At 42.2% G+C, this 16,903-nt stretch overlaps 1 protein-coding gene across 3 annotated transcripts; it reads left to right on the forward strand.

Moving 5' to 3' along the window:
• Nucleotides 1-12,915: 12,915 nt before the first annotated feature.
• Nucleotides 12,916-16,240, forward strand: LOC110521538 (E3 ubiquitin-protein ligase RNF14). Of its 3 annotated transcripts, none has more exons than XR_002473157.2 (6): nucleotides 12,916-13,309; nucleotides 13,546-13,676; nucleotides 13,770-14,297; nucleotides 14,446-14,762; nucleotides 15,095-15,267; nucleotides 15,360-16,240. XR_002473157.2 is itself a non-coding variant. In XM_021599142.2 (6 exons), the coding sequence occupies exons 1-6, from the start codon at nucleotides 13,159-13,161 to the stop codon at nucleotides 15,501-15,503; spliced, it is 1,425 nt and encodes a 474-aa protein (XP_021454817.2). In that variant the 5' UTR covers nucleotides 12,939-13,158; the 3' UTR covers nucleotides 15,504-16,240. The 3 variants fall into 3 exon arrangements, 2 of the variants coding, with proteins under 2 accessions (XP_021454817.2, XP_036825106.1); XM_021599142.2 differs by having other exon boundaries at nucleotides 12,939-13,309; nucleotides 14,446-14,743; XM_036969211.1 differs by having other exon boundaries at nucleotides 13,171-13,309; nucleotides 13,641-13,676; nucleotides 14,446-14,743.
• The last annotated feature ends 663 nt before the right edge of the window (nucleotides 16,241-16,903 follow it).

The raw sequence follows: 16,903 nt of genomic DNA on the forward strand, positions 1-16,903 counted from the left end.
CCCGTTCTGTGAGCTTGTGTGTCCTATCACTTCGCGGCTGAGCCGTTGTTGATGGGACAGCTCTAACAATGCAAAAAATTGACGATCTGACTTGTTAAAAAGGTGGCATCCTATGACCGTGCCACGTTGAAAGTTACTGAGCTCTTCAGTACGGGCTATTCTACTGCCAATGTTTGTCTATGGAGATTGCATGGCTGTGTGCTTGATTTTATATACCTGTCAGCAACGGGTGTGGCTGAAATAGCCAAATCCACTAATTTGAAGTGGCGTCCACATACCTTTGACCATATAGTGTAAGACAAGAATAAGAATAGAATATTGATATGAACAACCACTGTCCTGTATTTTATAATGTTGTACAGGAGACTCCTAATGGATTCAAAGATGGCATGTGCAATACTCCTATACTCCTGTGTACTGAGAGAAGAGAGAATAATAAGGGATGAGAGAGGAAAATAGAATAAAGTAAGAGTGTGGAGACAGATATTGGAAATGCCATTTCCTACACTGTGCAAATCAAAGGGAATCCTCTATGACTCCTGGGAGCAGAGTCATCCGGGTAAAAACAGTTCCACTGTAGATGCAAATCTCTCTCTCCCTTACATCCCTCTCCTTCCATCCTTCTTTCTTTTTCTCCATCCCCTGTTCTCTGTTATGGTTGCAGCACACCGCACAATCAATATCAGCGGAGCTGTCCAGTGATGGGAGAAGGAATTAAATTGGATAACAATTAGCCCTGAACTAATTCCCAGGCTCCCTGTGAAGAGAAAGGAGGATATAGGATGAAGGGATGAGGAGGCGTCATATGAAGTTCTCAAGCTAACCCCTAGTTCTAGATGCAGCATTTAACAAGAAGCACTTTGTAGTAGAAGGCGAGAGTAGTGACTCCAAAACTGTTTTTACTGTATCGTCAACATCACTAAAGAGCAATCTTTAGAGCAAAGCAGATTACTTTTAAATCACATCAAAGGAGGTCTTTAAACTTTTGTCTCTTCCTCTACTGAGCAAGCCTGCAGAGCATTCTGACATCCTTATCGCTCCCGACCAGACCCTGCTGCAAACACATCAATTGGCTGCTGCGACACACACCACAGTCAGTATTATCTTTAAAAAAAAAAGGTTTATCTTTTATGATTTTATTTTCCAGCTGACTGTTTATTACAGATGCAATGCATTTTGGCATAACCAGGTTGAGTTAATGGTTTCCAACTCACTGCAATCTCTCTTTTGACTTGGCAAGGAACAGACATACTAATTGTTTGCTAAACATGAGATAAGCAATACAGCTCTTTACCCGTAGAACTCTGCATCTGATCAGGATCCATAAAACGCTCCCACAGTCGTGTGGGTTTCAGATATCATATTTTATTAGGATCCCCAAGGCAGCGGCTACTCTTCATGGGGTACAAACAGGAAACAAAACACAAAAATAAAATACATAATATATTGTACATAACACTACGTAATACATTACAAAATATATCAAAATGTCTGTCTCTCTTCACAGCCCCCTTTGTGCCGTAAGGTGTTCTTTTATCTGTTTTTTAATCTGTTTTTATTGCTAGCTTGAGTTACCTGGGGTGGCAGAGTTCCATGTAGTCATCATGGCTTTATTTAATACTGTGTGTTTCCCAGCCTCTTGTCTGGACCTGGGGACTGTGAAGAGACCTCTGGCTGCATGTCTTGTGTGGTACCGATGAATGTCCAAACTGTGTGCCAACTGCTTGAACAGACAGTTCCGTAGCCTTACCCATCAACAACTCACACACAACTTTGAGCAGGGAGAGATTGATATGCATACCACTGACATTTGCCCTATGTGTATATCTAAGTGCAACACGTGCTGCTCTGTTCTGGACCAACTGCGATTTAGCTATGTCCTTCTTTGCCGCACATGACCACACAACTGAGCAGTAGTCCAGGTGCAACAAAACTAGGGCCTGTGGGACTTGTCTGGTTGATTCAGATGTCAAGAAAGCAGAGCAGAGCATTATCATGAACAGACCTGTTCCCGTTTTAGCAATCATTTAATCTATATGTTTTGACCATGACAGCTTGCTATCTAGGGTTACACCCAGCAGTTTAGTCTCCTCAACTTGCTCAATCGGTACATTACTCAGCAATAGATCTAGATGAGGTTTAGGGTTGAGTGAGGGATTTGTCCCAAAAATGATTATTTTAGTATGATATTTAGCACCAGCCTATTGCTAGTTACCCATTCTAAAACTAACTATTGCTCTATGTTAAGGGTGTCAGTTATTTATTTTACTGTCGTAGCTGATGTGTATATACAGTACATTTGAGTTGTCAGTGTACATTGAAACACAGGCTTTATTCAAGGTCAGTGGAAGGTCATTAGTAAAAACAGAAAACAATAATGGCTGTAGCCGGCTACCCTGCGGTACACCACACTCAACAGAATTTGCATTAGAGAGGCTTCCATTTATTTGATAGGTAACTCAATCCATGATAAGGCAGAGGATGTAAATCCATAACACCATGTTTTTTCAGCAATAGGTTTTATCAATGATATCAAAAGCTGCACTGAAATCTAACAAAACAGCCCTCACAATCTTCTTATTATCAATTTCTTTCAGCCAATCATCAGTAATTTGTGTCAGTGCAGAGTATGTTGAGTGCCCTTTCCTATAAGCATGCTGAAAGTATTTTGTTAATTTGTTTTCTGTAAAATAACATTGTATTTGGTCATTTTTTCCCCAAAGTTTTTTAAGCACCGGTAACAGGCTGATTGGTCAGCTATTAAGGGGTGTTTCGATATTCTTGGGCAGCAGAATGACCATTGCCTCCCTCCAGGCCTGAGGGAACACACCATCTTCTAGGCTTAAATTGAAGATTTTATTTTTTTTATTTCACCTTTATTTAACCAGGTAAACTAGTTGAGAACAAGTTCTCATTTACAACAGCGACCTGGCCAAGATAAAGTAAAGCAGTGCGACACAAACAACAACACGGAGTTACACATAGAATAAACAAACATACAGTCAATAATACAATAGAAAAAGTCTATATACAGTGTGTGCAAATGAGGTAGGATAAGGGAGGTAAGGCAATAAATAGGCCATAGTCGCAAAATAATTACAATATAGCAATTAAACACTGGAGTGATAAATGTGCAGAAGATGAATGTGCAAGTAGAGATACTGGGGTGCAAAGGAGCAAAATAAATAAATACAGTATGGGGATGAGGTAGTTGGATGTGCTATTTACAGATTGGGAATTGGCTTTGGGGGTGATCAGTGAAATATACCTGCTGGAGCGTGTGCTACGCTGCTATGGTGACCAGTGAGCTGAGATAAGGTGGGGCTTTACCTAGCAAAGATTTATAGATGACCTAGAGCCAGTGGGTTTGGCGATGAATATGAAGCGAAGAGCATACAGGTCACAGTGGTGGGTAGTATATGGGACTTTGGTGACAAAATGGATGGCACTGTGATATACTGCATCAAATTTGCTGAGTAGAGTGTTGGAGGCTATTTTGTAAATGACATTGCCGAAGTCAAGGATCGTAGGATAGTCAGTTTTACGAGGGTATGTTTGGCAGCATGAGTGAAGGATGCTTTGTTGCAAAATAGGAAGCTATTCTAGATTTAATTTTGGATTGGAGATGCTTAATGTGAGTCTGGAAGGAGAGTTTACAGTCTAACCAGACACCTAGGTATTTGTAGTTGTCCACATATTCTAAGTCAGAACAGTCCAGAGTAGTGATGCTGGACTTTAATACCTTACAGTTGATGGCCAGTTGTATAGTTTCCTGTGAAGGAACACCACAGTCATCTAGTGGGGAAAGGTGGTAATACCTTTGTAGAGGCACCCCTCTCTAGTACCATTCCAGGTGACCAGTGTTAGTGTGCTGCCTGCTGTAGTCCAGAAGGAGGAGGAGTTGCAGGGGACTGAATACATTTCCTGTGGAGAATGTGTACGTCAAAGCAGAGCCATCAGTCCATCTGCTGTCATTAATCAGCCAGGCTTTGTGTTGCCTAACCCCGGGGGACACCAGCCTTCCTCTCTGCTCGGGTGTTATCCTCAAACAGACACTCTCTCCTCTGAGAGTGATCTCTCTCTGCCATTGCAGGAAGTAACACGGGCTACAATGCAGATGCACAACTCTCTCTGTGGGGAGGGAGAATGAGGATTATTTTTAGGCAAGGGGAATTCAGGAGGAATGTGCTATTCTCATATATCACTTGCAGTACCTTTTAACAGTGCTAATGCTTCAAATATTTCACCTAACCAGTACTACTACAGGTTACAGCAACTTTTTCAGAATTTAAGTTTTACTAAACTGACCTTTTCAGATATAGGAATAAACAGAAAGCAAAGTGAGATGTAAAGGGTTATGGTATAGAGTTAGTAAAGTAGTAGCATACTGTACCTTTCCAAATGTTTCTGGGATTGATTTGTGAAAGCAGTTAATCTGTTATGAATATTACAAAAACTATTCTAATCACATACTGTGAAATTCTAATGGAAAAGTCTATACGTAATTTGAGAATCCAATCAACAAGAAAATATACTATATGGTTTAAATCAATACAAATCTAGTACAGGTATGGCACTTTTTTCTATGTTTCCAAATGTGTCCTCGTGTGTTAGTGAAAATCACTGTACGGTCAAGACTGTTTACAGAATGCATTTAACCCAAACTTTGGGACTACCCTGCATTTTCTGGCCCCCATCTTCTTCAAAACATTTGACAATTCATTCCAGGCCACACGACCACACAAATCTATATTCCATCCATGGATATACAATGACATTATGTCTAATATGCATTTCCCACAACAATACCAGTGCATACGCATATCAGTAACAGCAACATTAATGTTAGATGTCATGCAGTAAAAACGAAACTGCCACTGGACAAAAAGGCATCTACAATGCCACAATGTTAAGACAGTATCATGACATACCACTTTAGTTCAGTATTGTACTGTAATGACCTCGATAGATCATAAATAAAATGATGTCCACAACAGAGGATAGAGTTCTTGAATTGAACGGTTTATTAACCACAACTCACACAGGCTACTTTGGCCGTAGCCTAAGCTAAATACATCCGTATTCCACCCAGACTATTTGCTTTGACATCCCTCCCCACCCCCCTTTGTTTTTACACTACTGCTACTAGCTGTTTATTATCTATGCATAGTCACTTTATCCCTACCTACATGTACAAATTACCTCGACTAACCTGTACCCCAGCACATTAACTCGGTACCGGAACCCTCTGTATATAGCCTCATTATTGTTATTTTATTGTGTTACTCTTAAAATGTACATGTCTTACTTAGCTCTATTTTTGTCACACCCTGACATTAGTATTCTTTGTTTTCTTTGTTATTTTTGTTAGGTCAGGGTATGACTTGGGTGATGTATGTTTTTTGCCTTGTCTAGGGGTTTTGTATGTTTATGGGGGTGTTTTCTATTCTAGGTGATTTTGTAAGTCTATGGTTGCCTAGATTGGTTCTCAATTAGAGGTGTTCAGTGTTCACGTTACGGGACTGTTTCATCTTCGTTCCTTTTGTCGGTTTTATTGTTTTTGTTCGGTGTTTAAGTATTCCCATTAAATATGGATTATCATCACGCTGCATCTTGGTCCTCCTCTCTTTCACCCGAAGACAATCGTTACAATTTTCTTAAAACTGCACTGTTGGTTAAGGGCTTGTAAAGTAAGCATTTCACAGTAAGGTTGCACCTGTTGCATTCGGCACATGTGACAAATACATTTGATTTGATTTGATTAAACAACAGGTATCCAACTCTCTGTTAAGACGTGAATGAGACAGAACAATGAAAGCATGGCAATACAACATGTAATGCCCAGCCACCTGCACAGCCCCCCACTGGTCCATCAACTACAAGGACACCTGCACTGAAACATTCCAGGCATTTCTTTGATTGGCAGACAGCAGGGGGACTGGCATGCTAGACCCTGTGAAACCATCAGAAACTGATAAACATGCAATGATAACCACACAACAACAGAATGTCAGAACACAGGCACACATAACTGCCCAAGCAAGTTGCTACAGTACTGATTTATGGTATTTGTCTGCATGCCACTAGATAGCATCAAATCCAGTCAGGGGAGCTCAGTAGTGATTTCACTAAGGTAGTTTTGAATTACTTCAAATTACAGAGCTAAACTGTGTACTATTGACTCACAACCTTTCCCAGCATAGGCCTGCTACTGTCAACACACCCCGGTTCCTTAGTTCTCTCTGTTCTCTGTCTCTTCCTCTCTCTCCTCAGCATGTCTGTGCTGGTTCCCCTGTATTCTTTTTAAAGTGCAAAACATTTTTGAAGGACTTGGCTGACAGAGGAGTTCTGAAGGCAGGTTTTAATCACTCTGTAATACTATATTTTGAGAGAAGCAAGTGCTCAACTCCCCCCTTCCATTCCCTCCCTTCCTCTAATACACCCTTTGGTGTATCACCAATGGATGAGAAATATGCCATTTTTCTTGTCTTACCCCTGTTGTTTCACATTCTTACCCACTACTGTAAGATGAGCTGTGGACTGTCCAGTGTTAGTGGCCATTTAAACAGTGCAGCCACACAATTTCAGCTAGGCCTATTACTGTAAATGTTTTATACATATTCATAAACTGTCAATGGTTAAGGTATTTATAAACCCCTTTTTTAATGTAAAATGTTGTCAGTGGTGTAAAGTACTTAAGTAAAATGCTTTAAAGTACTACTTTAGTTGTTTTGGCGTCATCTGTACTTTACTATTTATATTTTTGACAACTTTTACTTTTAGTTAACTACATTCTTAAACACACCCGAAAGTATTTGTTACATTTTTAATGCTTAGCTGGAAAGGAAAATGGTCCACTTCACGCACTTTTCAATTGAACATCCCTGGTCATCTCTACTGCCTCTGATCTGGTGGACTGACTAAACACAAATGCTTCATATATAAATAATGTCTGAGTGTTGGAGTGTGCCCCTGGCTATCCGTACAAAATAAAAATACATGTGTCCCATCTGGTTTGCGTAATATAAGGAATTTTAAATGATTTGTACTTTTACTTTGAATACTGAAGTATATTTTAGCAATTACATTTACTTTTGATACTTAAGTATATTTAAAACTAATACTTTTAGACTTTTACTCAAGTTCTCATTTACTGGTTGACATTCACTTTTACTTAAGGCATCTTAACTTTTACTCAAGTATGACAATTGGGTACTTTTCCCACAAGGCTAATCTTGCTAAAACTCTTAAAACACATGATGGGAGGCATACACAGAGTAATGTCACTGACTGATGGGTAGCCTCCCTTTGACCCTCTTGTAACAGATTTGTAAACGTCCCCAGACGTGAGGTCACCTGATTTGAAAATGGGGTCACAAGAGAAAATTAGCGCTTGGTTCATAGAACCTGGGTTAAGTCAGTAACCTCCGGTAGCTGCTAGATGCGGTTGTAACAAACAGAACGGTTTATGTTTTCTTCCTACAAATGTGTCTATCTTTGAACGGTTTAAGCAACAAAATATTGTGACCCCATCACTGAAAGATAAGACCCTCAGTAACAAGTACGTGCCACAGAAGGCTGATGAGGGGAGGACGGCTCATAATAATGGCTGGGATGGGATAAATTGAATGGTATCAACCAAATGGAAACCAGGTGTTTGAGTCCGATACCATTACATTGATGCCGTTCCAGCCATTACTATGAGCCCGTCTTCCCCAATTAAGGTCCCACCAACCTCCTGTGGTACGGATGTACAGTATATCACAAAAGTGAGTACACCCCTCACATTTTTGTCAATATTTGAGTATATATTTTCATGTGACAACACTGAAGAAATGACACTTTGCTACAATGTAAAGTAGTGAGTGTACAGCTTGTATAACAGTGTAAATTTGCTGTCCCCTCAAAATAACTCAAACACACAGCCATTAATGTCTAAACCGCTGGCAACAAAAGTGAGTACACCCCTAAGTGAAAATGTCCAAATTGGGCCCAAAGTGTCAATATCTTCATTTTCCAGCACTGCCTTAACCCTCTTGGGCATGGAGTTCACCAGAGCTTCACAGGTTGCCACTGGAGTCCTCCTCCATGACGACATCACAGAGCTGGTTGATGTTAGAGACCTTGCACTCCTCCACCTTCCGTTTGAGGATGCCCCACAGATGCTCAATAGGGTTTAGGTCTGGAGACATGCTTGGCCAGTCCATCACCTTTACCCTCAGCTTTTTTAGCAAGGCAGTGGTCGTCTTGGAGGTGTGTTTAGGGTCGTTATCATGTTGGAATACTGCCCTGCGGCCCAGTCTCCGAAGGGAGGGGATCATGCTCTGCTTCAGTATGTCACAGTACATGTTGGCATTCATGGTTCCCTCAATGAACTGTAGCTCCCCAGTGCCGGCAGCACTCATGCAGCCCCAGACCATGACACTCCCACCACCATGCTTGACTGTAGGCAAGACACACTTGTCTTTATACTCCTCACCTGGTTTCCGCCACACACGCTTGACACCATCTAAACCAAATAAGTTTATCTTGGTCTCAATAGACCACAGGACATGGTTCCAGTAATCCATGTCCTTAGTCTGCTTGTCTTCAGATAACTGTTTGCGGGCTTTCTTGTGCATCATCTTTAGAAGAGGCTTCCTTCTGGGACGACAGCCATGCAGACCAATTTGATGCAGTGTACAGCGTATGGTCTGAGCACTGACAGGCTGACCCCCCACCCCTTCAACCTCTGCAGCAATGCTGGCAGCACTCATACGTCTATTTCCCAAAGACAACCTCTGGATATGACGCTGAGCACGTGCACTCAACTTCTTTGGTCGACCATGGCGAGGCCTGTTCTGAGTGTAACCTGTCCAGTTAAACCGCTGTACGGTCTTGGCCACCGTGCTGCAGCTCAGTTTCAGGGTCTTGGCAATCATCTTATAGCCCAGGCCATCTTTATGTAGAGCAACAATTCTTTTTTTCAGATCCTCAGAGAGTTGTTTGCCATGAGGTGCCATGTTGAACTTCCAGTGACAAGTCAGTATGAGGGAGTTGGAGAGCGATGACACCAAATTTAACACACCTGCTCCCCATTCACATCTGAGACCTTGTAACACTAACGAGTCACATGACACCGGGGAGGGAAAATGGCTAATTGGGCCCAATTTGGACATTTTCACTTAGGGGTGTACTCACTTTTGTTGCCAGCAGGTTGGACATTAATGGCTGTGTGTTGAGTTATTTTGAGGAGATAGAAAATTTACACTGTTATACAAGCTGTACACTCACTACTTTACATTGTAGCAAAGTGTCATTTCTTCAGTGTTGTCACATGAAAAGATATACTCAAATATTTACAAAAATGTGAGGGGTGTTCTCACTTTTGTGATATACTGTACATACCTACTGTTTCCCTCTACCATACCCACAAGTCATTAGATTAGATCTTGTGGGAAAAATAACATAATTAATTATGATGTTCTTTTCAACACAGAAGATCAATAACCATTATTGCCTGATGATCTTCTGAACTTCCCAATACCTTTCTAGTGCATTTCAGTCACTTTTTTATTTGATTTATTAGGATCCCCATTAGCCGACGCCAATGGCTACAGCTTGTCTTACTAAGGTCCGACATATAACAAAAAATATATTACACTTTAAACCATACTGTCTTCAGATTGAAATAGTGTCGAACATACTGTCAGTATAATTTGTAATAGACTGTAGTAGCCCAAATGTAAAATGCAAACATTGATTACATAAAGTTTTTACATGGTGGGGTCTTGAAAAATGTTTGATATCAAGATGGGGTTGAGGGCCAAAATAGTTTGCGAACCCCTGCCTGTGTAACACGATCCAAGGGGCAAATCAATCAGTGACTCATGCCTCAATTTGCTTTGCCACATTATTACAAGTTCTTGTTCACTCTTGCATCAGGATTCTCTGTGACTTTACCTTAGAACCATAATAGTATGGGCTGCCCATCCAAGAAGTGACGCTCAAAGATTCCGATTTTGTGCTGCTTTCAAGACAACTTGGAAACTCTGAACCCTCTGAGTAAAAATATCCTTACGCTTCCTATTGGTTCCTATTGGTTGATTCTGACACTTTCCAAGCGGGAAACTCGGAGTTCATCTTTCTTGCTGCATTCAGACAACTCGGAAATCGGAAACACAGAAATGTCCGACTTCAAAACTTGTAGAAAGATGAGCTCTGATGCCGCATTCACTTTATGTCAGAAACTCTGTGTATCCGACTTGTTAACCAAGGCAGAAGAGTTGGATCCAGAAGCTCTACGCAAATAGCTTACATTCATTTTAACTCGGAGGCCCAACATGACAAGAACGTAGCATGAGTTTCCCACTTGGATCCAACTCTTCCGCCTAGGTTAACAAGTTGGATATTTCCGAGACACGGGGCGGGGGCCTATGGATATTTATAAACAATAGCTGGTGCACGATATCTAAGGAAGTCTCAGGGTTTTGCTCGCCTAAAGTAGAGTATGTCATGATAAGCTGTAGACCACACTATCTACCTAGAGAGTTTTCATCTGTATTTTTCGTAGCTGTCTATATACCACCACAGACAGAGGCTGGCACTAAAACCACACTCAATGAGATGTATTCCGCATTAAGCAAACAGGAAAACGCTCATCCAGAGGCGGCACTCCTAGTGGAAAGGGACTTTAATGCAGGGAAACTTAAATCAGTTTTACCTCATTTCTATCAGCATGTTAAATGTGCAACCAGAGGTAAAACATTTCTAGACAACCTTTACTCCACACACAGAGACACACACAAAGCTCTCACTCGCCCTCCATTTGGCAAATCTGATCATAATTCTATCCTCCTGATTCCTGCTTACAAGCAAAAATTAAAGCAGGAAGCACCAGTGACTCGGTCTATAAAAAGGTCGTCAGATGAAGCAGATGCTAAACTACAGGACTGTTTTTCTAGCACAGACTGGAATATGTTCTGGGATTCTTCTGATGGCATTGAGGAGTACACAAACATCAGTCACTGGGTTTATCAATAAGTGCATCGAGGACATTGTCCTCACAGTGACTGTACGTACATACCCCAACCAGAATCCATATGGATTACAGGCAACATTTGCACTGAGCTAAAGGGTAGAGCTGCTGCTTTCAATTATAACCCGGAAGCTTATTAGAAATCCCGCTATGCCCTCCGACGAACAATCAAACAGGCAAGCATCAAAACAGGACTAAGATCGAATCGTACTTCACCGGCTGCGACACTCAATGGATGTAGCAGGGCTTGCAAACTATTACAGACTACAAAGGGAAGCACAGCTGAGAGCTTCCCAGTGAAACGAGCGTAACAGACTAGCTAAATCACTTCTATGCTCGCTTCGAGGCAAGTAACACTGAAACAAGCATGAGAGCATCAGCTGTTCCGGACAACTGTGTGATCACGCTCTCCGCAGCCGATGTGAGTAAGACCTTTAAACAGGTCAACATTCACAAGACCGCTGGGCCAGACGGGTTACCAGGACGTGTATTCCGAGCATGCGCTGACCAACTGATATTTTCAACCGCTCCCTGTCTGAGTCTGTAATAGCAACATGTTTTAAGCAGACCACCATAGTCCCTGTGCCCAAGAGCACGAAGGTAACCTGCCTAAATGACTACCGACCCGTAGCACTCACGTCTTTAGCCATGAAATGCTTTGAAAGGCTGGTCATGGTTCACATCAACACCATTATCCCAGAAACCCTAGACCTACTCCAATTTGCATACCACACCAACAGATCCCCTGATGATGCAATCTCTATTGCACTCCACACTGCCCTTTCCGACCTGGACAAAAGGGACACCTACGTATGTGAGAATGCTATTCATTGATTACAGCTCAGCGTTCAACACCATAGTCCCTTCAAAGCTCATCACTAAGCTAAGGACCCTGGAACTAAACACCTCCCTCTGCAACTGGATCCTGGACTTCCTGACGGGCCACCCCCAGGTGGTAAGGGTAGTCAACAACACATCTGCCAAGCTGATCCTCAACATAGGGGACCCTCAGTGGTGCGTGCTCAGTCCATTCCTGTACTTCCTGTTCACTCATGACTGCACAGCCAGGGACGATTCCAACACCTTCATTAAGTTTGCTGATGACACACTAGTGGTAGGCCTGATCACCGACAACGATGAGACAGCCTATAGGGAGGAGGTCATAGACCTGACTGTGTGGTGCAAGGACAACAACCTCTCCCTCAATGTGATCGAGACAAAAGAGATGATTGTGGACTACATGAAAAGGAGGACCAAGCACGCCCCCATTCTCATCGACGGGGCTGCAGCGGAGCCGGTTGACAGCTTCAAGTTCCTTGGCGTCCACATCACCAATAAACTAACATGGTCCAAGCACACCAAGACAGTCGTGAAGAGGGCACGGCAAAACCTATTCCCCCTCAGGAGACTGAAAAGATTTGTCATGGGTCCTCAAATCCTCAAATAGTATAGCCATTTTAATAACTCCACCTACATGTACATAATTACCTCGACACCGGTGCCCACCGCACTTTGACACATTGACTCTGTACAGTTACTGTTTGAACGTTAAATGACGAGACAGAGGCATTGATGCGAGTAACCAGTCTTGTTCAGTACATGACAACGCATCCGGGTATCTCAAGCACCCCGGTAAAACACAAGAGTTGCAGTAATGAACATTTACCAACAGATGGCATCACTGTGCCATCTTACACCCATAACAGTTACCGCCTGTATATAGCCACGCTATTGTTATTTACTGCTGCTCTTTAATTATTTGTTATTCTTATCTCTACTTTTTTTAGGGATTTTCTTAAAACTGCATTGTTGGTTAAGGGCTTGTAAGTAAGCATTTCACTGTATGGTACCTGTTGTATTCGGCGTGTGTGACAAATAAAATGTGATTTGGTTTGATTTGAAAGTACCCGCATCAACCAACAGGAAGCTAGCTCTACGTTTCGAAGTCCAGAGATTTCCTATAGGCGGGTTCACAACAACATTAGAGCTTCGGAGGCAATAGAACGCGGAAGTAAATTTACAATAGTAAAGGAGCTAAACCAAATCGAAAAAAGTATTGTATCTAGTGTAGGCCTATTATTCTCATAAACGTAGCTATAATAATACGTTTAGTAGATTTAGTGAAGTGACGCTGGAGTATTATGAACGCGGAATTGGAAGAACAGGAGGATGAACTGCTGGCGCTCGCGAGTATCTACAGTCAGGAGTTCAGACGGGCTGTGTCAGGATTGGGTGGGGAAATCCAGGTCTCTTTGGACCTTCCTCGGGACTTCAGTGTGATTGTCAAAGCAGGTTTGGATTCAAATAATAGTCATTATTTGATCATTTATGCAAATCACCTCAGCTCACAATTTAGAAACCGTTATATGAGTATTGAATTATTTTGATCTCACTACCAGTTTTATTGTAGCCTTTATTTCGGTTATGCTACAATACACATTGACAAAATATATATTCTATACTCAGGTTATTCTAGTAAAGCAGATGAATGGTATCCAGGCTTCTTTTGTCTTTATTGTGATACCAAGGTGACAAGCACAGAGATTATGTCATATCTTTCCTCCCTCCTCTGGTGTTGACCTTCGACCTACCTTTGGATTACCCCTCCACCTCATCACCCAAGTTTATACTGAGCTGTATGTGGCTCTCCCATAGTCAGGTATGTTTAGATCAAAAATGTATTCAATACTGTGAAGTGTATTGAGTTTTAGACATAATTTGTATGTGTAGTAATCATTGATTAATGTCTCAGCTCTCAGCAGTGTGTAAGCATTTGGATGAGATATGGGAGGACACTGTGGGCAGTGTGGTCCTCTTCTACTGGGTCCAGTTCCTCAGAGACGACCTGCTTGACTTCCTGAATATCCGGCCACCGCTGGAGATCCCTGTCAATGACCAGGGCCAAGCCACTCCATCTACTGAGGGCAGCGAGGCTGGAGACTCTCAGGGGGAACCAGAAGGAATTGTAGTTGAAACCTCTGATGAGGCTGCAGTGTCCCTGGACCCAAGGGCCCTGTCAATGTTAGCCACAGACACAGACCTCCTGGTGCATCTGCTGGACTATGATGAGAGACAGAGGCTGAGAGTGTTCGAGGGACAGGCATATGACTGTGGGATCTGCTTCATGAGCAAGTTAGGCTGTAGTCAGTACAGAGAGTGCGGCCATATTTATTGCAACGAATGCATGTCGGAGTACTTCACGGTCCAGATCAGAGACGGGAACGTCCGTGGCCTTACCTGTCCAGAGCCTGAGTGCAGCTCCACAGCTACACCCTCACAGGTAATGAAAAACTGAAGTGAATAGATGTTTATTCTAGAGATCGAAGTTGAAATACAGTTTCCTCAGGGAATATCTGAAGTTAACCTGTGTGAAACTGCTATTCTACACTATGTGGAAACTAAACCCAGAGAATTAACTGTTGTTTAAGGTGAAGCGGTTGGTTGGGGAGGAGTTATTCACCCGTTACGACCGCCTCCTGCTCCAGTCCACTCTGGACCGCATGGCTGACGTGATTTACTGCGCCCGCAAGGCCTGTGTTGCCCCAGTGGTGCTGGAACCGGACACAACCGCTGCCCTCTGCCCTTCTTGCCGCTATGCCTTCTGCACTATCTGTCGCAAGACCTACCATGGCACCTCCTACTGTAAACTGAGGGCAAACACACTCCTGGCCTCAGGCTCTGACTCAGCTGCTGAGTCATCCTATGCAGGTGTACCTCAGACGGAGGGTAAGAGAAACCATTCAGTGTAAGTTATATGCAACCAAATGAACCACATGCAAGCCTGTTGATCAGTCACACTTTCGGAGCCTTGGTGCTGTGTGAAAACCTAAAATTAAAGTGTATGATTGTGGAAGGTAACTTAGAATAGAATGTTTCAATAATTCTTAAAGAAATAATAAACACAATTAATGTATTTGAGATGCTGTGCCTCTAAGCACTGTCATGGCATTTTAAGTATCCAATGTTTAGCTCTATCCACTGTTGAGTCATTGCAGTCATTCCAGGTTGCTTTGGCTCAATCAAACTCTTATCCCAGCTTGTGCGCCATTTTCTGTGTTTGTCTGTTTCTGCCTGTAGCTGGGCTCCAGGGCCTATGGGAAGATTATGCCTCAGGCAGTGAGGAGAGGAGAATGTTCCTGGAGAAACGCTATGGGAAACACATTCTCAACACAGTGGTGGAGGAGAGCCTGAGTGAAGGCTGGAAAGGCCAGAACAGCAAAAAATGTCCATCCTGCCGTGCCAACATACAGGTAAGCCTGAGATCTATAACCAGCCTATTGTACCTTTGACATGGCATGGCTTGACGTCATCTTCGTGACCAGTGTCTATCCTCTCATTACAGAAGACCGGTGGCTGTAACAAGATGGCCTGTTTCACCTGTGGTCAGTACTTCTGCTGGGTGTGCCTTAGTATCCTGGACAAAAATAACCCCTACAAGCACTATGAAAACCCTAACACTACCTGCTATAATGCCACATTTGACTGACAGTAACGTTGGGCTACTGTTCGATAACCCTGTGCATGTTATTTTACAGCTCAAGTTCAGGTCAAATCATATTTATAGTCAATGCTATCAGATTACTATATGAGGTTTCTAAAATCTTAGGCATGTAACAAAACCTGCTGCTCAAATACCTTGACCCGTTTGTTTCCTGGTGCACCTAAGTGCAACTCAACCAAGGTTATGTATGAACGCAATAAAATATAACCTCACAGAAATGCAGGCTTTTTCAGACCCTTGAAAAGTGCTTCTTACAGTTCTTTAACACATTTAAAGCTTTCTTTAAGATTTACCTCAGTCTTTGGCCAAATATGCAGTCAATAATGAAGCTTCATTCTATGCTTCAATATAGTGTACATCAGGGCTCTCCAACCCTGTTCCTGAAGAGCTACCGTCCAGTAGGTTTTTGCTCTAACCCTAATCTAGCACACCTGATTCTAATAATTAGCTGGTTGATAAACTGAATCAGGTTAGTTACATCTGAGGTTGAAGCGAAAACCTACAGGAGGGTAGCACTCCAGGAACATGGTTGGCGAACCCTGATGTACATTAATAGCTTTAAAAATAAGACTTTTCTCTGTGTCAAGCATCACAACAATACATATTTTCAAAAGTCTAAAAGCTAATGTTGATGGATTCTTGCAGTATCTGTATGTCATTTTTCATGTTCACAACAATGTCCCTGTAATAATAAATGTTTATGACCTCTGGATTCTCGCAAATTCAGGAATGGCTGAAGAATTGCAACATTTACCTGGAGCTAACTCTGCAAATAGCACTGTTGGGTGATTTGAAAAGTCATAGTCAATTAATCAATAATATAATAATACTCTTGGCAAAAATGTTTATTTTATTTACAATCTGTAGAAACTATGAGAATAGAAAGGTACAGAACTTTTGTGAAACAGCACAGCACAAAAATATATGGCAAATAGAAATCCAAACTGGATGTTGTTCAGCGATAGATGGGAGGGGTTGAGATAGCTGAAGGATGGGACTAAAAACAAACAGAAAGGTAAAACATGACTTAGTACCTGGTGGCAAAACATGACTTAGTACCTGGTGGCAAAACCCTCTGGTGGCAATTACAGAGACCAGATGTTTCTTGTAGTTGGCCACCAGGTTTGCACACATCTCAGGAGGGATTTTGTCCCACTGTCACACCCTGACCATAGTTTGCTTTGTATGTTTTGTTTGGTCAGGGTGTGATCTGAGTGGGCATTCTATGTTGTGTGTCTAGTTTGTCTGTTTCTGTGTTTGGCCTGATATGGTTCTCAATCAGAGGCAGGTGTTAGTCATTGTCTCTGATTGGGAACCATATTTAGGTAGCCTGTTTGGTGTTGGGTTTTGTGGGTGATTGTTCCTGTCTCTGTGTTTGCACCAGA

Source organism: Oncorhynchus mykiss, chromosome 30, assembly GCF_013265735.2.
Source record: "Oncorhynchus mykiss isolate Arlee chromosome 30, USDA_OmykA_1.1, whole genome shotgun sequence".
NCBI classification, from domain to species: domain Eukaryota; kingdom Metazoa; phylum Chordata; class Actinopteri; order Salmoniformes; family Salmonidae; genus Oncorhynchus; species Oncorhynchus mykiss.